This window comes from Sturnira hondurensis, unplaced genomic scaffold, assembly GCF_014824575.4.
Source record: "Sturnira hondurensis isolate 20B ecotype Veracruz unplaced genomic scaffold, ASM1482457v3 Scaffold0006413, whole genome shotgun sequence".
NCBI classification, from domain to species: domain Eukaryota; kingdom Metazoa; phylum Chordata; class Mammalia; order Chiroptera; family Phyllostomidae; genus Sturnira; species Sturnira hondurensis.
Genome location: NW_028079044.1, coordinates 20,658,053 through 20,679,778, shown reverse-complemented (window position 1 = coordinate 20,679,778; position 21,726 = coordinate 20,658,053). Strand labels below are relative to the sequence as shown.

The following is a 21,726-nucleotide window of genomic DNA, read 5'->3' as shown; positions in this document are numbered from 1 at the left end:
TTACCAGGGTCAAAAATGTTTGGGGGTTGGAATTGAGTCTTCTACCTAAAACTGGGACCCTGAATGTGAAAAGATGGGCTGTGAGTTTGGGGGGGGTGTGTGTGTGTGTCCTTAAGAATTCAGAACCACAACCTCTCGGTTTTAGAGTTCAACTATATACCACTTGGGGTTCTGTAAATTACAAGCTGAGAAGGTCACAGTCTGGAAGTGCTTAGGAATCTGCAGAAGGAAACTTGAATCCTCTCTGGCGACTTTGTCCCTCAACCCAGTCCTCATAAGATTCCCAGAGGTAAATGCAAACTACACATGAGCTCATGATCCAAAATTACCAAAAACCCAAGGAATATTATTACTCAGACTCCGTGGGGTTTTGCTATGTATGGAAAGTGCAGAAGACCAACAGTCAGATGAGGAAGCCAGGCCCAGCTAATGGTGTCTCCTTTTCTGTCTCCAAAGACAACAACAGTTGTTAAGTAGCAGAGACACCAGAACTTCTCTAAATACCATAATTTCTCCTATAAAACAAAAATATTTTAGGCTGCTCCTAAAAATATCACTGCATATGGAATTTCAGGTCCATGAAAAAAATAGCCAGACTAATAAGGGAAAGAGGTTCAGAACAGAACATTCAAAACTGTGCAAACTTATAAAACAACACACTTTCCCTTGATTTGTAAAGAATAAACACATGAAGTTTCCTGGTGGGCATGCATGTGATGTAGTGCCATGGCTCTGAGTTACGGAGACACGCCGGAAGGAAGGGCATTCTTAGATCTAAGTGTCACGACAACGGAGGTGAAGACTCTGACTCATCGTCTTGTTATTCCTCTGCCCTGGCCTAAAATAGAAATCCAGCTTTTGTTGTTTTGCCAAGTTTCTCTTTTCATAACAAAAAAAAGCTATTTGTGTGGTTCCAAATAGGACCAAATGCCTTGGAAGTACCATTCTGCTGTTGTCAGCAGTGTGGCCTGTTCTCTAGCCCATCATACCTGGTTTTGGTCCCCTTTAGAGCAGATGGTAGCGCCACAAGATCACTGACCTTTCTTTTGGCTCTTCGCTGTGATCTCTGATGAAGCCCAACGTAGGTTCCTTTACTTCCATTTCTCTCACTACTTCACAGGCGTCTCCTCCACGAGCGTAAGGCTTTCCTCCTTCATTTGGTCTCTGGATCCTATAACCAGGAGACACATTTGTGTTGAGGATGCTGTATTAAATGCTTTTGTGAAGAAAAGTACACAGCTCAGGTGGGCAACATACAAGAAGAAATCAAAAACCTGAAATTATCTCCTGGAGGGCAGGCCCCTGGTAGTACAGGCTTCCCCTGTGGGCAAGTGTTCTAGGAACCCAACTGTATCAGTGTACCAGCTGACGTTGTTGTAAGAGGCTGTGTTAGGCTTCTGAGATTTTTTTTTTTTTGAAAACTGGCCTTGTTTGCCCATTTCATGAAGGGTGATTTACGAGTGCACCCAGCTACACTGAGTGTTCAGCAGTTCCTGACCACAGGACCAGTTTTTAACCAGCATCAACCCTGTGCCCCACCCTCCCTGTTCACCTGATCTCACCCCAAGCAACTTTTTTTGTTTCCCTGGAAGAGAAAGTTTGGCAAAAGAAACATTTTGCTGATGTGGATGAGGTGAAACAAACAACAGCAGAAGCACTAAAAGGCATCAAAATCAAAGAGTTAAAAAAACTGTTTTGAGCAGTGGAAAAAAGGTCTCAATAGATTGTGTATTGCATCAAATGGAGAGGACTTTGAAGGTGACCGAAGTTTAAACATGTAAAAATAAGTACACATTTCTTTATAAATAAATGCGGTTTTGGGGGGTCCCCCCTCATACAGTTGCACTGCACAAGGGTAAGCAAAAGTGAGAAAGCAGACAAGGTGTGTATGGGGTCCATATAACCCTCCAGGTCACTACTGATGGCTGGGCAGCATCTTCACACTCACCTGGGATTACTCAGTGGCACCAAATATATCACCAAAGGGGATCAAAAACACCCCACACTTTAAAATGGTTTATGTTACATTATGTAAATTTTATCACAACCAAAAAACTGAAGTGTACATATTATTTGTTCCTTTACCTCATTAAAAAATCATATTTTGAGCTAATAGGATTTCACAATGTAGTGATTTTATTACCCTGTTTATTCACCACAGGTGAACAAGGTAACATATTATGTGAACAAAAGAGATTGTTTGTGTTGCTTTCAAATTTTCAGGAAGCACTTTTGGAAATTTAGTGTAGAACACAAAGCTGGAAAATGGATTCTTGAACCACAGGGCAAGTGAATTTTCTCGGAGGTGGGGGTCAGGGGATAGAACAGTCTGCATTCCTGAGTTTCTCATTAGTAGGTTGACATTACATGTCAACCAAGTACCGTGACTAACCTTGAGTCCACCCATGACCCTAATGAGGTCCCCATGATGCTAATGGGGTTCTCTAGAGGCTCAGAGTCCGGTGCAGCAGAAAGAGATGCAAATGGAGTTCAGTGGGTTAACTGCCAGTGGTACCGACAGTGAAAGATGAGATCTGAGTCCCTAACTGCCTGGGCACCATCCACTTGGGACTGTTTCAGGGCTGGATGTGAAATCCAGGCCAGCTCTGTGCACAGACGGCACAAATACTTGCAAGCAAGGGAATGCCTGCAAACATTGCTGAGATAGTTCTGCCTTCCCAGCATGGGGCCCATGAGCAGTAGACCCCATAGTTCCTGACCATAGAGCAGGGACACCATAATGTTTAGACTGAAACATTATCAAAGCTGGTGTTTCTAATCATCCATAGGCAACCCATCACAGGGGACTCCTAGGAGCACCTGACTTGAAGCAAAACATGTCCCCACATATGTAATTGTGGCATAGCATTGTTAGAAGTCAGCGAGTTCATAGCTGACCAAGTGTGGTCCATGGACAGGCAGGGTGAGTGTTATTTAGGATCTTGTTAGAAATGCAAAAAGCCCTCTCCAGACCTACTAATGAGAAACTCAGGAATGCAGACCAGAAATCTGTGTTTTAAAAATCTCTCCACGCAACTCTGATATTCTATAAAGTTTAAAACTATGGAACTAATTCAAATTAGTAGGCAAGTGCCTTACTTTGTATAGAATGGTTATCTTAAGCTGATCTCTTGGACTTTGCCTGGACAATAGAATTGGCTGTGTTGCAAAGTACCCTTGCTGCAAGAGAATTACACCTTTGGCATGGAGGAGTTCATAGGAGATGCCCCTTCCCCAGCTCAGGTAAAAATGGCACAGACACTGAATACAATTTAAGAAGGAAGAACCTCCAGAAGAAGTCCTCTGTTTTGTTACACTTCTCATACCATAAGATGAGCATCTGCCCAAAACGAGCTCCTACAGCTTAGCCTACATTCAACAGCTGCCACAGAGTGAAGAGATGGGAAAGATAAGAGGAGAAACGTGAAGTTGTGATGATGGAGATGGAGCAGGGGAAATAGCCAGGCCCAGTGTCTGCCAGTCCCTCATGCAGCATGTTGCTGTGACTCACGACTGTAAATGGAATGTCTAGTGAGCCAGTGTGGCTACACCTGGGAGGAGGGAGAGGGACCGGTGTTACAAACTGGGGAGACTGCACTCTGCATCCCACTGCAAGGACCATAGCAGCAGAGTTGGCAAGAGCAAACCAAGTGACAAGGATCCAGACGCGCAAACCAGAAGCTGAACTGGGATACTACCGGCGATCAAGAAACAAGCAAAATAAACTCACCGCGTGCTTTATTTCACCTTAACATTTTGTAAAAATAAATTTTAAGAAAGAGCTTTATGGATACCTAAATAGTTGAACTTGACTGGTAAAACCAGAGGAAACTCCCCAGTTGTCAAACAGGACCTGGGCACATGTAATCTTTCTCCCGCATTCATGCTATGCTAACTATATCTGCACATCTTCCGTCCTTACCATTTTCAACAACCAGACTAAGAACTGTACCTAAAAAGTTGATTTTGTTTTGACTTACAGTTGCCAGTAAGATTTCAATTTAATAAGATTCTACCTGATTTTTTTTCTGGCTTTCTTTCCTTTGCCCATATAATAGTCTTTATCCAATATGGCCCTATCTCATGTCTCCTTAAACAAAAATGGATAAAATCAGAGCTAAAATCACTGAAAGCTGGGAAGAGGAGACAGATCTTTCAACTCGTAGCAGAGACAGTTTCAAGAAATTCTCACGTAGCAATGAGACGCTAATAAAATTTCCATATTCCACCTCATTTTTCTTACCCCCTTTTTTCTCACTAGTCCAACCATCAGTGCCAAAGGGACTCCAGAGCAGTTACTACAAGGAGGCAAACAGTTACTTTCTATGCATCCAAAATATCTACCCTAAAAATGACACTAAGTGAAGAAGTAATGCTGGCCTCGAAAAGAGAAAAGAGAAATATGAAAAATGTTGCCAGATTTATCCCCAGAACTGCCATGCAGTTCTACCATATTGTGCTTATAAATATTTGTTGAGGAATTTTCCTTTTAAATATTTTATTAAGGATTTCTTCAAGCTTACCCATGTTTTATTTGTTCCATCTAATGAGGAAGGAGCTGATGAACCCACCCACAACCAAGAGGAAGCTCCAGGAACCTTCTAAGAAAGGAATGGGCCAGGCCAGGCTAGGCCTAAGCTTGGTAGTGCTCAGTGACTCTGGTTTGTGTTCTTGTTGGAAATGCTTTCTAGACACAGTAGCTGGAAGCAAAGAATTATGCAATTACTCTTTTAATTACAATAAAAAGTGCTATAAAAATCACTGGGTTACCTAAGACCCAGTAAATGGGACATTGCCTGTTCTGTGAGGTCTCAGGAGACTTCCCAGGGGAGGTGTATTTACTGGTAATCTACCAAGTAAATTCATGTTAATGAGGTATGTACAGATGTGCAGATAAAGCAGAAAGAGATAGCAAGCATTTAGGCAGAAAACACTACAGGTGAGAAACAGCAGGGCACATGGAAAGAACAAGAAGGTGACCCAGAGACTGAAGTGCAGAAGTGAAGGCGAAAGTGGAGAGAAGTGAGGAGGACAGGTGGTGGGGCCACATCTGCAGGCCTGTGAGGGTGGGGGCAGTTGGCATTAGAATAGCCACAAGCCACTCTGCACCCAGCAAAGCTGCAGTGGTGCTGTGGGTTCAAAAGTAATGCAGGCTGCTACCCACCTGCTCTTCCAGGCAATGTGGGCTCTGGCCCTCCCCGGGTGGGGGAGGAGAGGTGAGGGGCTTAAGTGGAGAGGGCTGACACATCCCTGTGCCTAGGTCACTTCTTTGGGTGGCCCATGTGCTGGTCTTGGCAGGAGGATTTGTTTCACTTGCAGACAGCCCATCCAGCTTCAGGGCTTGGAACAATCATCTCATGACTTCAACTTAGCCTGTCTAGATCACACTTTGAAACACTCTCCTGATATCCTATGGGCGAGTTGCTCTTTGCTCCCAGTGGAAGACTGATGACGGGAGAGGGAGGGCTTGAAGCATTAGAGAGACTTTCCTCATTCCTGCTGAATGTAGCCAGACAGCCACCAGTGAGACCAGATTGGAAGCGCCTAAATTCTATATACCTGAACATGGTGGCATTTTTCCAGAAGTTAAGATGCCCACTTTACAAAGTATCATCATTAAGTCTGGATTATAAATTAGTCCACCTTTGATTAATTCTAAGTTGTGTGTTTTGGCATTGTCTTTTGGTTTCCCCTTCAGGCATTGCTGGGTGAGGATTCAATAAATACCCAGTAAGGTACCTTGAATGGCAACCCACATGTGAGTTGGTCAGGCACTTGGTGCTGCTTCTCCTTGCTGATGTCATGTGCCTACACATATGTGCTGAAACATACTTCTTCTGACCCCCCATATCTCCTGGCCACTGTCTGTGAACACCAGCCTCCTGTCTCATTCATTGATGAAGCTCTGGCCTTCATAGATGAAGCTCTGCTCCATCTGGAAATGACTGTACATAATTATTTAGTATATACAGGGGTTTAATTGAAACCTTTAGTAAAGATGTAATAAAGACAAGGCACAGAGACTACAAGAAAGGGAAAGAGAATAATAGTAATTGTATGCACCGTCAATTGGACACCCACTGTATACTGGATGTTTCCCAAACGTTATTGCTTATTGTGACTCAATTCTGCAAAGTTAGTGTTATTGTTCCCATTTAACAGATGAGGACAGTGGGACTCAGGAAGGTTCAAGGACTCATCAAATCCTCACAGTAAGAAGAAGGCAAGTCTGGGGTTCCTTTGGCAACTCCCCTGTGCTGCTGCCATGCAGTGAGGGCGGAAGCTGGTAGCCCTGTGAAGACAAAAGCTTGGCTGCTCTGCACTGAACCTCCACATACCAAGGTCCTGACACTGCACACTGCCCACGGCACCTTTGTCATCATCCATCTGTTCCCAAACATCCTGCTCCCCCTCACCCACCTCCCTAACCACGCCCAAAGAGACGAGACACATTCTAGATCATTGTCCCCAGTCCCTCATCTCTCCCTCCCTTTCCCAGGCATTTCCTGTTTTTAAATCATCACTGCCTCTGGTATGATGGGAAATCAGCATTGGGCAGTAATGGCCCTCCCCAGAGGTTGCTATAAAGCATTCATAGCCAGTGATGAGTGGGTAAGCAAAATCAAGCTTTCAAGCTTTCTGAAGACCTTCAGCCAGTTTCCCAGAATGGCTGGGAAGAGAGGCAGATGAAATGATAGTTTACAGCTCCTAAAGGTCTTAGCCTCTGCCTCCTTATTAATTGAATACTGTTCTTTAAATGACTGGAGTCTCAATCCCCTGGTTGGTGTTAAAAGTGCCTCAAGTCAGTAGCCCATCTCTAAGTACAGAGATGACATTACAGATAATGGAAACAGATGACATGCAGATGGATGATAAGAAGGGGAATCAGAGCCCAGTGAGATCCCAGAATAATCGTTAAGTCAGAGGAGATATGTGCCTAGTACGGAAGAGCTTGCTGCAGTCTGCCCTGCCGCCAGGAGAGCTCTCCAACTAGAAGATTAAGAAACTGGTCCTGTGGGCAGTGCCCAAGCACCCGTCCACAAATTGTCCACACCAGCCCTGATGCTAAGACGTGAAAAGATGCTGAATGAACTTTGTATTTACCAGAATCCCCCCTAAGGAAAAGGACTGTGTGTAGGTGATCCAAAATTCCAATAATAAGCTTGGGGTGAGAGGAAGGAGCCAACAAAGGACACGGTAGGATCACAGTTGATAATGGCCAAACTGCCTTGTAAATGACTAAATCTTACTAACTACAAGGGCTTTCCTTTATGAACGTGGAGTGCAAGGTGGGGCCGACAGTAAGGAGAGGCTGCTCACTGCCACTGAGCTGTCCTTCCTCCCTGCCCTTCTCCCATGTGTCACTCATCTTCTCATTGGCTGGAGGGGGCTGGCTCCCAACTGTTGCCTGTCCAGAGTGTCCACGATTGCAGAATGTAGTCTTCCAATGTTGTTATGTAAATCTTTGACTCCTTAAAGTTTAGGGCCCTGAAAAAACCCCTGGCTACCCCTTCTTTCTGCCCACTGTTGGAAATCGGTCTGCCTGACCATCACGTCCTACACCCTCCATTGATGGTGTCCACTTGGGCCCAGTGACAATTAACAGAACTACCAACAGCTTGAGTGTGGTCCATACCTGACTCATCTTTGCTGCACCATCTTAACCTCTGTCATGTACAATTGTTCATTAAATATACAGCTGTTTGGATGGATAGTTGAATGATTTCATGCATGAGTGACTGGATGAATTATTAAATAAGTGACTAAATTTGCAAGATAGCTACCTGTGATAGGAGATGAAACTGTTACCTGTGAAACATTTTTTTCTTTACACAAAACTACCACAGACACAGAATGGGATCCTCTGCTTGTACCCTATAGTATTTGTGGCACAGTACCAAGGCACCTGTTGAGACCAGGCCTTCTGGAAAGCAGATGGCTGGAGATTTCCACTGACTTGTTCTTTTTTCTCTTTGCAGATTATCAAAGAGATCCCTCCACCCCCTGCTGAGGAGAGTGAGGTGAGTGACCAGAGCTGGGTGTCGCCTCGTGGACAGGGTGGTGGAGTGGGGCGGAGAGCTGCGTGGGCTGGCCTGAGTCTCAGGCCCCTGCAAAGCAGAGCTAAGTCAGGCCCAGGCTCCCAGTGCATTGGAGCAGTAAAGAGGCTGGTCTTTGGCTCTTTCCTAACCAAAGACGAACCGGAACTGAACTACATTGGCAGTCACAGACAGATGGCTTTGGAAGGTTTTCTCTTTGCAAAGATAAAATTTGAGATGCAAACATAAAGTTTTTTTATAAATACAGTTATTTGAACTGTATTTAAATACAGTTCAGGGTACTGATTTTCCCTCTAAAAGAGACACTTTGGGGATCCCTTCTCCCTGCAGAGGCTTTTGCTTTATGTGTGTAGACCAGGGGAAATCGGTGGTTCTGGGAACAGCCTGCTGAAGTCTGCCATTGATCTTTAATTTAAAACAATGGTACCTAAACATTTGCCAGGCAGTAATGAAAATATATTGGAAGTGGATATGCTAATATCCTGTCCTTGCTCTCAAATTCTCATCATTTAAAGGAAGAAAAATATCCTAGACTGCACCATAAATTGGCCAGTAAGCAGTTTGCCTGCAGTGGAATAGAAGCATTAAAGGCTGATGGTGAGAAGGAGCACCCAGGGGCAGGAGTGCCTGACCAGTGGCTTTCCTGGTCCTCTGATCGGTCCTGGGGGAGCTGGCCTTCCTGGATGCAACACACTCGCCAGTTTAGAGCCAGGGTACAGGACTGAAAACCGACCGGGGCCAAAAGCTGTATTGATGAGGTTTCTAGTTCCTTCTTCTTAATCCCTAAAGTCTGTTGTGTGCAAACCAAGTACCACCCCCTCGCCATTCCTCTTCGCAATACCTTTGTCAAGTTTCCTACATACAAAAAGAATAATGATTAAATTTTGAATTCCATGTGGCTCTTATATCCCCAACCATGTGCATGGAAGCCAAGGGATTTAATAGCTGCCATCAATTAAAGCACATTTTGTTGGAATGCTAACCTTCTGCCCAGAAATCAGGGAAGGAAATTACATTCTGTGCACAGAGGAGGGAGGGAAAAAACCCTCTTTACCTCGATGAAAGCCTCTTCCTAGTCCTTCAGAGGAAAGAACCACGGGCAGTTCCACTGGCTCCATTTTGGCTGTGTTCCTGTCCTGTGCAGCTGTCTCTTATCCTTCCAAAAGAAAAATAGGTCAAGAAACTCTCTTGATGAGGTTGGTCTGTTTGCCCTAAAGGGAGGGTTCTCTTCCCTCATTATGTTCAATCAGAGGAGTCCTTGCCCTTTCTTCTGGTGCTGGCTCTGCATTTGCCTTCGGAAGGTGATGTGGCAGCTTCTGTGGCCAAAATGTGCCAAGGGACTTAGGTGCAAGACGGTGGGGTATGGTTCAGCCCAGACCCCAGCATCTAGAATAAGGCTCCACACACACATAAGCATATGTAGAATGAACTATTATACTCAACAACGCAATGTGGGAGAGGAGGGGGAAAAGCTCAAACCAGAAAAATAGCAAGAAAAAATAGCTGAAAGCAAGAAGTAGGTGAATTTTTCCAGTTTCATCTAATATTCTTATAAAAGTTTCACCTGAAGAAGGCAGACCTGGTTTCTGAAACAGAGTGACAGCCTCAGGATACTTGAGGTGTAAAGGGTTGTGTTAGACCTAAACCAGCTTCCGAACTGGGCGGGCTGCAGGCGGTGCTGATTGCTTTAGCATGTGCCTTGGCCCTGCGAGTCCCTTGGCCCTGGAAGTGAAGCAGCCCTAATCTCCTTCCTAATGTGTTTTGGCAGAAAAAAATAAAGAAATCTCACAGAAACAGATAATATAACTTAGCCCATACAGAGTATTTTATAGTATAAAGTTATATTGTATGAATTATACAATGCCCTGAAAAATCACGGTCTGAATCCAGACAACCTTCTTCACTCCAATTTTGTTCAGATCCCACTGGTTTTTCAAGCACAGCTCATGTGCTACAAGCCACACTGTAAAATTCCTTCCATCAGAACTAACTTCTCATTTTTCTCTTCTCTGCACTCCCAGGTGGTGTTTTTTTTAATTGACTCTTCCTCCTTATGCATCGAAGTTTAAGACCACTAGCTACTTAAAGATCAAAATCTATATCTAATTAATCTTTAATATAACCCCAAAGAGCTTACCATGTTGCCTAACACTGAATTAATATCTGAAGTCAAACACTCTGTCACCCATATACGTGAACAACTTAAATAGCAGTTATCCCAACTTTCATTAGATCTATTAGCTTTGTATCCCAAGGGAAGAATTTCTACTATTTAAATAACTAAACTTCAAGAGTGCGCACAATTTTAAAATGTGCTCACAGTGGTCTTCTTTAGCAGGAATATCAACATGCAAAATATAAAAAGTTAAGATTTTTTGAGATTCCATGCAACCCACAGTGATACTTTTATATAAAAAAAAACACAAAGAAAAATTACTTGAAAGTTCAGATCTCAACAAAAGCAAGGATGCTCAATTTTAACAACTCAGAGGGGCATCTCTTCCCCGATTGGCAGCAGAAGGAAGATTTCTCACTAAGTCTCTAGTTATTCCAAATAATTGTCAGTTTATGGGAGAATCTAACAATGGGCGCTTCAGCTGATGGTGTAGATCTAAGTGAATCACTTTCCATGGATCTTCTGACTCTGTTTGGGAGGGAGAGGGGTGTGTACTGAAAGCACTGACACTGGATGGGTACCTGGTGAGCAGTAAGCACCTGCCTTTGAATGATGAACTTATTTCCAGGTTTATTATCATGCTCATTGATCCTAACAATTTCTTTGAGGCAAGAATTTTTTATGGAGATTACTGAGTGGTGGAAAAAGTATTCCACTAGGACCAAGCAGCAGCCCTGGCAACCCTTATAGCTATATCTACACAGACGAGCACAGTAGCCTCCCACTCTGGAGGGGAGAAGGGTCAGGCTACCACCAGTTGACATCAGTCTGCACACCAGGGCACACTCACACACACATGTGCACCCCAAACAGAAGTCTAGAACAGGCCCGAATTCAGCACTCAATATTTTAATAGTTAAAAAAAGAAGCATTGCTTCTTTAAAACATACACTATCCTTTATTAAAGAATGCCAGCCCTGGCTGGTATAGTTCAGTGGATTGAGCGCGGGCCTGGGAACCAGAGGATCGCGGTTCGATTCCCAGTCAGGGCACATGCCTGGGTTGCAGGCCAGTTCCCTGCAGGCCAACTCCCAGCAGGGGACACACGAAAGGCAACCATACATTGATGTTTCTCTCCCTCTCTCCTTCCCCTCTAGAGATAAATAAATAAATATATTTTTTTAAAATGCCACAAAATTCTTGCACACCCTTAGTCATTGTGGACATGTGAACAGTTATGATGGTTCCATGGCACATTATGCAAGTTGGGTCATTTGGAATTTTTGTATTTACACACGGAAGTGTTGCTGGATCTTTCAGTTCACTCCTAGGAATTAATCTCCAAGACTAACTCTGAGGGCCATTTCCCTGGCTCATCCCAGAGACTTCCAATGAGATGGACAGCCAGTTCTACTCTAGGTTCAGCCCTTCAGAATCTCCTGAGCCTGGGAGTTCTGTGGCCTTCGTCCTTTACTTGTTTCATGACATCACCCTCACAAAACTTACTTCTCCACAAATGTAAATGATCTTGTTGACAGCTGCACCCCCTTTATTTTTCTCAAAATACAGCACTATGCTGGCAAGCAGGGGGCTCGGACTGTTTCCTGTGTAAATGATGAAGGGTGGGCAATCAGGGTTTATCCTAAGGATTTAAGATGCATTCCAGTTCAATGGAATTTTAAATGAATTCAAAGGCTGATTTAAAACTATTTCCTCGGGCACGATTCTGTTTCAGTTACATTCTCCTTTCCATCGACAGTCCCTCTGGCACCTACAGTGGATGGGGGATGAGAGCTCTTTGCAAGCTGGGATATCAGAGAAGCAGGAACATTGAAGAACCTGTAGACTGAATCTAAGAGGGACACTGCATGCACAACTCCAGGGGGAGCTGTTCGCATCAAGTCTGTGGTGTTGTCCAGGGCACAGTCTATATGGAGGAGTAAAGCAGCCCTGGGATCAGAGATCTCACCCTTCTACTCACTGTTTTGCCTAATCACTAACTAAAAGTTAGATATATGTCGAGTGAGGGAAGGTCACTACAAGAAGCTGTAAGGAACACAAGAAGGGAGCATTGAATTCTCTGAGGTGTCAGGGAGATCTTCACAGAATAGGTTACATTCGAGCCACATCTTAAAAGATGGGTAGAAGAAGTAGAGGACCAGTGTTACAAGCATACAGAGCTGTGAATGTGGATGCAGGGAGCTGTTTAAAAACCTGAGATGATTGGAAAGGTGGAAAAGTTCAGTGTCTGAGTGAGACAGCACAGGACTAACCCAGTCTGGGGCTAACCGAATGTGTGTATCAGACTTCCTAGTCTACAGCTGTTTCTTTCTAGAGCAGGACTATGACCGAGGACAAGCAGGTCAGAATGGGCTTCTACCATCTGAGTAATGTGCTGCCACTTGTGTGACCCGAACATCAACCAACTGGACGTCTGGGGCTACCACATCCTTTAAGATGTAAACATTAACTTCCCCTGCTGGGAAACCAGCACCGCTCCCTAATCTCTGTGGTTTCTCCAGGCACCACTGATTCCTCCTTCTTGCTTCTCCTGTGATACCTCCTCTTCTTCAATTGCTAGATACCACCTAACAAACCCAACTGCTACGCTCCCCCAAAGGCACCACTGGCACAAGGCCATTCACATTGGGACTTTTATGGGAGGTTTAAAAGTATATGGTTACAACACAGTGCAGCTGATGAATAGCTTCTGACAGCATATTAATCAGCCTCTTCTTTAGCATCCCCGCCATCCCCACTTCTGGGAGGTTCTGACAACCATCCCCTCAGGTGGGCCGTGGCAGTGTCCTGGTAGCTCAGTTCCGCTGTTTTTTGCTGGTCTTCTACCGACTGCCCACAAACCTCTGATTCCTATACTTTGCTCACACAAATCAAGTCAGCTTACCCAGTCTGTCCTCCAATAACCATAGAGAATTTCTATATTGGTGGTTTTCCCCTCCCTGCTACATCCTTGACAGGCAATGTGAGGGGAACTTGCCAAGGGCCCTTGAACTTAATTAGATGTAGACATTCACTTTGGGTGCTGCTGATTTTCTTAGTGGAATTGCTGGGGACTGTGACTTTACTCCATCAATTTTTGGCCAAAGACACATCAAAGATTCCCTTCTCTCTTGTCCAAAGGTTGCAAAACCCTCCTGTCTCTAGAATGTGTAAACAGAGCCATGGTAACTGCAGGGAAATTCTGACTCTCTCGTTGGTCAAACCTGGGCCTTCGTGTTGTCTTTTGCTGCTGTTATTTGAGTTTGGCAGGCAAGCTGGGGTCAGGGGATTAAACGTCAGGCTTGGTGGATCAGGAGCATGTGGAGCTGATTTAAGTTTTGGCATTTCCTGTAGCGGGAACACCAGCCCCTGCACTTGCGCAGGAGGCTGGCCCCGCCTCCTTACTTGGGCACTGCCCAGAAGTAGAAGCAGCATTGAGTCCTGCCTGGGCAAGAAGGGAAGAGAGGAGAGGAAGGGCAGCTGGGGGGGTGCAGGTGTGGGGAAGATCCTGGAACAGAGCATCAGGAGACCAGAATTTCAACTCTATTGGTCTCTTCATTTCTCTGAATCTGACTGTCCTCTTCTGGGTGCTGGAAAAACTCAATTAGATGGTCTCTAATGTTTGTTGTCCTGTCATTTAAAAAATTAGGAGACCCATCAAACCAGTTCATTTCCCTATTGAAAAGCAGCTTTATTCTTGGAGTCTCAAACGTTCTTGGTGCTGCTATATTTGGTTTTGGATGATATAATTTCAGTTATCTCCTTTGGAAAATGGCAGCGGGCCAGGCTTTTTGAAGCCACATTTCATAATTGACACACAGACAACCACATCCGCCTCCAGTGGTAAAGTTTAACCACAATGTAAGATACCTAAGGTTCCTGGCTTGACATCACAAACCTTCTGAAAATCATAAGGCAAAATACTGTGAATTACTTTATTATTTGGGGTTTTTATTTTTATTGTGTTATTTTGTAATGTTTTATAGTCACAGATCTTTTAAAATTAGCAGGTACAAGGAGTGAGAAGTAGAGAACCAGCATTTATTTGATGCCATCCAATGACTGGAAAAGCAAAATGCAAAGGGACAAAACCCAGAACTGCCAGCTCTGAGAAACAACCGAACCAGATAAGCTTAGACAGGTTAAACGACTCACCCAAGGCCCCAGTAAGCGGTAGCCCTGGGATTTCACCCAGGCCGTCTACTATTGCCCATGTTGCTGTAGTGGTCACATACATACAGCAATGGCGCTTTGCTTCCTTCATGTCCACAATCTCTCTACAGGAGGAAGATGATGACGGTCTGCCTAAGAAAAAGTGGCCTACAGTAGATGCCTCTTATTATGGCGGGCGAGGTGTTGGAGGCATCAAAAGGATGGAGGTAAGAGAACAGCTTAATGTACAGTAGTCCCCTGATCTGTGGTTTTGTTTTCCACAGTTTCAGTTACCTGTGGTCAACGGAGCTCCAAAAAATATTAAATGGAAAATTCCAGAAATAAACAATTTATAAGTTTTAAGCTACACATTGCTTTGAGTAGCATGATGCAATCGTGCTCTGTCCCGCTCCATCCTTCCTGGGATGTGACTCACCCTTCTCTCCAGCATATCCACACTCTCTACGCTCCCTGACGGTTAGTCACTCAGTAGCCGTCCTGGTTATCAGGACATCTGACCAGGCACTGCAGTTCTGGTGTTCAAGTAACCTATTTCACTCTTATACACCAAAGAGAAGCCATAAAATGTTTCCTTTTAGTGAAAAGATGAAAATTCCTTACCTACTAAGCTAAGGGGAACAAATCGCATGCTGAGGCTGCTAAGATCTATCATGAGAATGAATCTTCTAGCTGTGAAATTGTGAACAAGGACAAAGAAATTCACATTCTGAGAGAGAGAGCACATTCACATAACTTTTATAATAGTTTATTGCTATAACTGTTGTATTTTATTATTAATTATCATTGTTAATCTCACTGTACCTGGTTTATAAAATTAAACTATCATGGGTATGTGTATAAAGGAAAAAATAGTACATACAGGGTTTGGTACTATTCGTAGTTTCAGGCATCCACTGGGCGCCTTGGAACACATCCCCGTGGATAAAGAAGGACTATTGCACTCATATCCTTGTGCTGCCTACTCAATGATGGAAAACCCAAGCAAACTGATGAAAACTCATACTTGAGATCTGGTGGGGATGTGCGTGTTGAGGCATCAGATGGAGAAATGGCAGATACAGCCTTTTAATTGTGTACCCCATATCTTGCCCATCATGAATAAGAGCAATTTACTCAAAACTCCCCAGTGGTTTCTTCTCTCAACTGGAGTAAAATCCAAAGTTCTCACCTGAGCCGGCAAAACTTTTGCACCTGCTCTCCTCACTGCCTAAACAGTTCCACCCGTAAATATCCATCCACAGGTTTGTTCTCTCTGCTCCTTCTGCCCTCCCCTTTCCTTTTTTCCACACCTCCCTCTTCCCTGGCCCTCAGAGCCCAAAGGATGAGGACTGGGGAGCACCTGCATTACACATCACACATGTGCTTGTGACCCCCATTCTCTGGGGGCATCATATTTTATTTTGTCATTTTGGTTTTTTGTATGTTGCTTAATTTAGGTCCGTTGGGGAGAAAAGGGCTCCACAGAAGAAGGTGCTAAGTTGGAAAAGGCAAAGAACGCAAGAGTCAAGATGCCAGAGCAAGAGTACGAATTTCCTGAGCCTCGAAACCTCAACAACAACATGCGTCGGCCCTCGTCCCCCCGGAAGTGGTACTCTCCAATCAAGGTGTGTCTCTTTCTACTCAAAAATCCACCCTCACTCCTAATAAAACACTTGATTTACATAGTAAGACTCAGACTACTTGACCTGATGAAATAACAAACCAAACTCCAGGTTATGGCAAAGGAACAAATTTCTCAAATCATGGACGTAGAAGTATAAGTACTTACTTTTTCTCAATTTTTGCATTCTTAGGGTTGAGAGCTAGGCTTTTTAAAATCATCACAGCAAAGTAGTACAATGAGAGTGGATTTGGATAGTGATCCCAGAGGATCTTTATAAATTTCTACTACATTCCATTGGTAGGCAATTCCATTACTTAACAATGGAGTCCCCTCAACACCTAATCGCTAGTCCTCTTGCCATAACATAAGCCCATTCCCTTCCTGCCAGTGCATGAGAACACTGTGGTGGATTGCGTCGGTGTGGGTCTGGGACTCACTCACTGTGAGCCAAAGCCCTTTTTTCTTCACCATCTCTCTTCCCCTCACAGCTCTAGACCTTAAAATCTCTTTAGCTTATGGGGAAGTTTAAACCGTAAGAGGCAGTTCATGCTTCCTGAAATCCTCTTTTCTCTTACTCTGGGGTACAAATGCCTTTGAATATATGTGATTCATTCAATACCTTTGCTCTTCAGATTTTCCCATTAGCATATGCACTATGCCAGTTGTCAAAGAGCATGAGAAAATCAGAGCTTAGAAGACTGAGAGAATCTGCCCCCACTCCCTCATTACATGTAGGAGAAAACTGAAATAAGCAGTCCTTGTCCTTCCGACATCCAGAGTCCAAGACTCCAACTCAGGTCTGCAGCCTCTAGTTTTGTGTTCCAAACAGAACTGGACCAACTCCAAGGCATCCAGGGAGAGACTTAATATATGAGCCAGCTGTCTTCACAAACACACACACAAACAGCCCTTTGCGTGGACGTGAACATATCATCTACTCCTCTTTCAATGACAGCAAAAATAATATTCATTATTCTCTGAGTTATTTGTTCATTTTAGAACCGCCTTTCTCCTATCAAATCAAAAGAAATGATCTTCTTACACAGCTGAGTGAAACTTTATTGGTAGTTGTCTCTTCCCTGCCAAGCCAGCTCATGCCTGCACTAATTGCAATGTATTTTCATTTTGGTTTGCCATGTTTAAAGCAGTGAAATTCTTTTTCAAGATAAAAGCCCTGAGGCAATGGGTTGAACTCTGGAGAGATGTGGGCAAAATGTAGTGTGCTTGACTAACAGCTGTTCGCTTGCAATTATTTTCTAATGTGGAGCATGCAGTGGCATGCGTGCGCAGACAGGAAGGAGCCAAAGAGAATCTCAGAGATGAAGAAGAAAGGGATTTTTCCGTGATGTCGTTTGCAGCCATCTGTACATTGTGAAACTTACACAACATATCTGGTTATGGCCAGATTTTCATTTCTGTAATCTTGGATGTTGAGAGAACATGAATTCTGTTTGAAGAATCTAATCTGTGCTTGAAAGCACGTTGTTCTTCTATTAACTGGTGGTTTAGAACTGAGTTTATGAAATAAGTAGGGATATGGAGAAAGAATAAGTAGGGATGTGGTTTAGAAATCTAAGATTGTTCCCAACACCCACTTGGATTAGTACCAATTCATCGAGTGTTTGTTGGGAACCTGAGTATGCAGAGGTCGCAAAGCTAGCTGAGTATCAGAAGCACCTGGGAGAGCTTTAAAACAATAGGTTCCCAGGCCTAATGTCTCAAACCTAATGACTTAGATTCCCCTAATAAGCTTTTACAAGTACACTGCCGATCACAAGTTGCTCATTTATTTTCATTAAGTGAAACTCCTTTCCCCTCCCCCATGCCTCCTTTTCAAATTTCCCATCTAAACTCCCCAAGTGACGCCAAATGTTCCCCTCTAAACAGAAGTTCCCTTCTGTTCCCATCTAAACAGAAGTGACGCCCTTCTGTTGCCCCCGTTGCCACTCTCTCCTCAGCCCCTGCTCTTGAGCCTCCTTCATTGTCATTGTGTTAAATCACTGGTTCTCACTGGCCCCTGGACCAGCAGCATCAGCATCCCCCCTGGCAGTGTTAGAAATGCACAGTCTCAGGTCCCAACCTAGATCTACTGAATCAACAACATTGGGGATGGATCTCAGCAATCTGGGTTTTAATAAACTCAGTTAAGAAATTGTCACAGAAGGTCCAGCCAGCCTTCCACTGGAGGTTTCTTGAGAGTGGGAAGTCTGGCAAACAGTGCACAATCAAACCTCATCCATTTGTCAGGAGTCTTAGCAAGGAGACCCACATTAGATTTCACAGTCCTTTGTCCACAAACACAACTGTGGGATTAATGCCAAGTGGCTGAGAATCTGGGTCTCAAGGACTCACCCAAACAGCCAGGTGGGAAAGTCCTGTGATGTTGGTGGACTCGCTAAGCACCTCAGCAGGACTCCCTCATTAGGAGTTAGGACATGGAAAGTGTGAATGCCCCTCCTGCTGGTGGAGCAGCCCATGCCAATGCTTGCTCAGCTCACACTGCTAAGTAGGAGATGTACAATTGCCCTGGTGTATTGCCTGTGTTTGTGAATCTTCTTTCCACCAGATCTGACCCCCTGGAAGGCACCAATTATGCTTAACTCCTCTCTGAACTGCCAATAAACAACACTCTACCTGGCACAGAGTAGAGACTCCACCATCAATTGTTAAAGAGCTTAAGCATAGCATGTAATTATGAAACTGTTCCCTGAGCATCGTGCTGGTTAGACTGTCTCCTGTGACCCACACACATTGCTTTGGTAGGTACCCCCAGTCCAAGGATAGTGACATTCTTCTTGCCACCTCTACAAGGAAAGCAGACAAAGAGAGGTCATCTTACATGTATCTGGGCTGAGTGAGGTAAGGGGAGGGGCGGAACAAGAAGGCTTGAAAATAAAAACACAGAAAGGAATTCAACAGACAAAATGTATATGGTTTGTCCAGAAGAAGGGCAGACTTGCTACCAGAAATTCAGTGTCAGCACAATGCATGCTCAGAGGTGAGCCTCATTCTAGCCACAGTGACTATGGACATCACTAGGCCTTGGACAAAGCATGTAGCCTCAGGCAGTACCATACACTCTGCTTCCCTTTCCTGAACCATCTCACTGGATTTGCCATGATCCTGGCAGGAAACAGAAGCCACACTCAAAGGGTTAAACTAGCATGGGTGTAAAAAAAACTAATGTAGGTGTGGGCAGGGCTAAGGGAACCCACAGTGATGGTGAAGCACCGGGGGATAAGCATGCAACACTGGGAGTTGCTGCAGCCCTAGGCCTGAGGGTAGGGAAGACAGATGGTGTCACTGGAGCCAGTGCCTTCGAAATGAAGCCATCCAATGGGAACTGTGGCCCTAGAGAGGGAGTCAGCCGTCTAACCTGTTTTTGTGTGGTCCACAGGCTAAGAATGGTTTTCATATTTTTAAATGGCTGTGTAAGTACCTACACGATGTAACATCCTGCGTTTGCCTGTTGACCTTCAAAGCCTAAAATATTTACTCTCTGGCCCTTCACAGAAAATGTTTGCAGAACCCTGCCTTGTAAAAATGCAACTGTTGTTGGAGGCAGGGAGTCAAAGAGGGAGTAGAAGGAATAAATACCCCAACCTCCCCTGAATCTTGCCCTCTCATCTCCTTCTGGTGTTGCCTATCGGCCAAACTGAAGAGAAACCAGATAACAGCCGCCCCTATGAGGAGGTCAGGCTTCTAAGGCACAGAGCCAGGACGACAGAGAAACGGAGAGCAGATGGGGGCAGGCAGCTCATGAAGACAACCCAGTCCACTTACTGCCCTAAACAGGGAGAACAGGGAGAACAGCCCTCCCAGTGCAAAACTTTTGGGGAAGACTCCTGGTTCCCCAGTGAAAGTGGTCAGAATCATATACAGCTTTCAATGTATTGCATTTAACTCCCTTTTTTCATGCATTTCATGAAATAGATTTGAGAAGCAGGTGAGCGCATTTGCCAGGCAAACCCAGTGGGAACTCAGCAAGAGAAGGAGTCCACAGTGGGCTTCTCTCCGCCGTCCCCCAGTCTAATTTAAGGCACTGACCACACTTCACCATTTCTTCATTCCAGGCTCATGACTGTTCAGCCTGAATTTTTCTTTGCTTGGTTTTTACCCCCTGGATTAACAGCACTCCGTGCTTCTCATTAAATTGGGACTGACCATCTTAGACAAGTTAAATAATGCCCAGATATATGGCCACCAGATAGATTAAAACCAGGACTGTTTTCAGGTTTGCTGGAAGGCTTGCAGCCTTCAGAGAAACATTTTTCTCCTTTTCCAGTAGCCCCTCCACATGACTGGAAATGACAGAAATGACAGCTGAAGGACAAAAGCCAGGCCCTGGCAGGCCAGGCAGACTGGCTATCCTCTGCAGGAGCCAGACCAGCCTTGGCTTGTTGCAGGGCCTGGGAGTGGGCGGCCTTCTGTTCATTTTCTGTTAGGCCCACCTGTTGTCCTTGGCTTAACCCCCTGACCTTATAATCAAGCAGCTTTCCGTCATAAAACTGTACTGGAGATAGCTCAATACATATAACCAAAGCTTTAAATGTTGTCAGATGTAATGTTGATGTTGAACAGACACAAAGACCAACAAGAAAAAAAGAGCAAACAAAAATCACCGTGTGAGTGTGTGCACACATGTGCGTGTAGGAAAAGTTTGCAACTTTATGCATTAAATTCTTTCATTTGAAGGGAAGCATGGAGCACAATATTTACCATCTGTTTCAAGGTGTAAAAATTCCAGTGTTAGTGTATAACAGCCCTTAAATTGAACTACCCTCAAAATTCTCATTCTCTGACTAACTTCTGCCTAATTAAGGCAAACAAACCAGAAGAGAAGACACAGCGGCTGCTTGCCTAAATAAATAAATAAATAGGAAAGAAAAACCCAGCCACAAACACCATGCACCATGGTGCTTTGAATGATGGTGCCATAAACCTTCCTGGCACAATCTTACTATCTAGGAAGAAACAAAAGCTAGAGTTTACATAGGACTTTCAGTTTGTCTGGCTTTGTGGAATAGAAGTTATTGGTTATTGGATGAGGCTGAGGTGTGATAGGAATCTAGAACTGGTAAATTTCTCCTTTTATGCATCAAATTCAAATGAAAGAAAGCAATTTTTAAATGTCACCTAATCCAGTCAGGATCAACAGGTGGTTAGGGAAATCTTTTCACTCCAGAAGCAGGTGGGCATTTCTTGTGGAGAGTGAGGACCAGGATCTTGAAATGTATCCCATGCAGACACCTTCCTGTGCATGGTGGACGCCCAATTCTGAGCTAAGTGGTGGTTGGAAGAAGCCCGTGAGGCTCTTCTGGCCCCAAAGGGATGCTTTTTATAAGCACATTAGCTACTGTCTTGAAATGACAGGTTTCTACCTACATTCCAACAATCTACTCTCCAGGAGCCTTTGATATGCATTTCCCTTTGACTTCAGAGAATTATGAACATACTTATTCTAAAGCTCACATCGGCTCCTGCATAAAAAGATCCTTGGTGTAAGCGTAGAAAGAGGTATAGAGTGTGTAGATTACCCAGGCTGTTTTCTATGCCATGGAGTGGAGACTTCAGGTCCATTTGTGGGACAGTCAGACCTCAGAACACTGAGGCTATAACTAGAACCTTGGCCAGGAGAATCCAGCAACAGTGATTCACCTGGATGAAGTACCCGCCTAGATGAAGCATGTACAAGTCGGGCCCAGATCCAGGGCTTTCCATGCACTCGCTTCTTTATTTCTCATAGCAAGCCTCAAAAGTAGAAACTAATGCCTCTT

At 44.3% G+C, this 21,726-nt stretch overlaps 1 protein-coding gene across 1 annotated transcript in view; it reads left to right on the top strand.

Moving 5' to 3' along the window:
• Positions 1 to 21,726, top strand: part of ANTXR1 (ANTXR cell adhesion molecule 1) — a 235,364-nt gene that overhangs the window by 158,742 nt on the left and 54,896 nt on the right. The window contains exons 14-16 of the mRNA XM_037048197.1: positions 7,980 to 8,021; positions 14,457 to 14,552; positions 15,783 to 15,950. Of these exons, the coding sequence (XP_036904092.1) occupies positions 7,980 to 8,021; positions 14,457 to 14,552; positions 15,783 to 15,950 (306 nt within the window). The remainder of the gene's footprint in view (positions 1 to 7,979; positions 8,022 to 14,456; positions 14,553 to 15,782; positions 15,951 to 21,726) is intronic.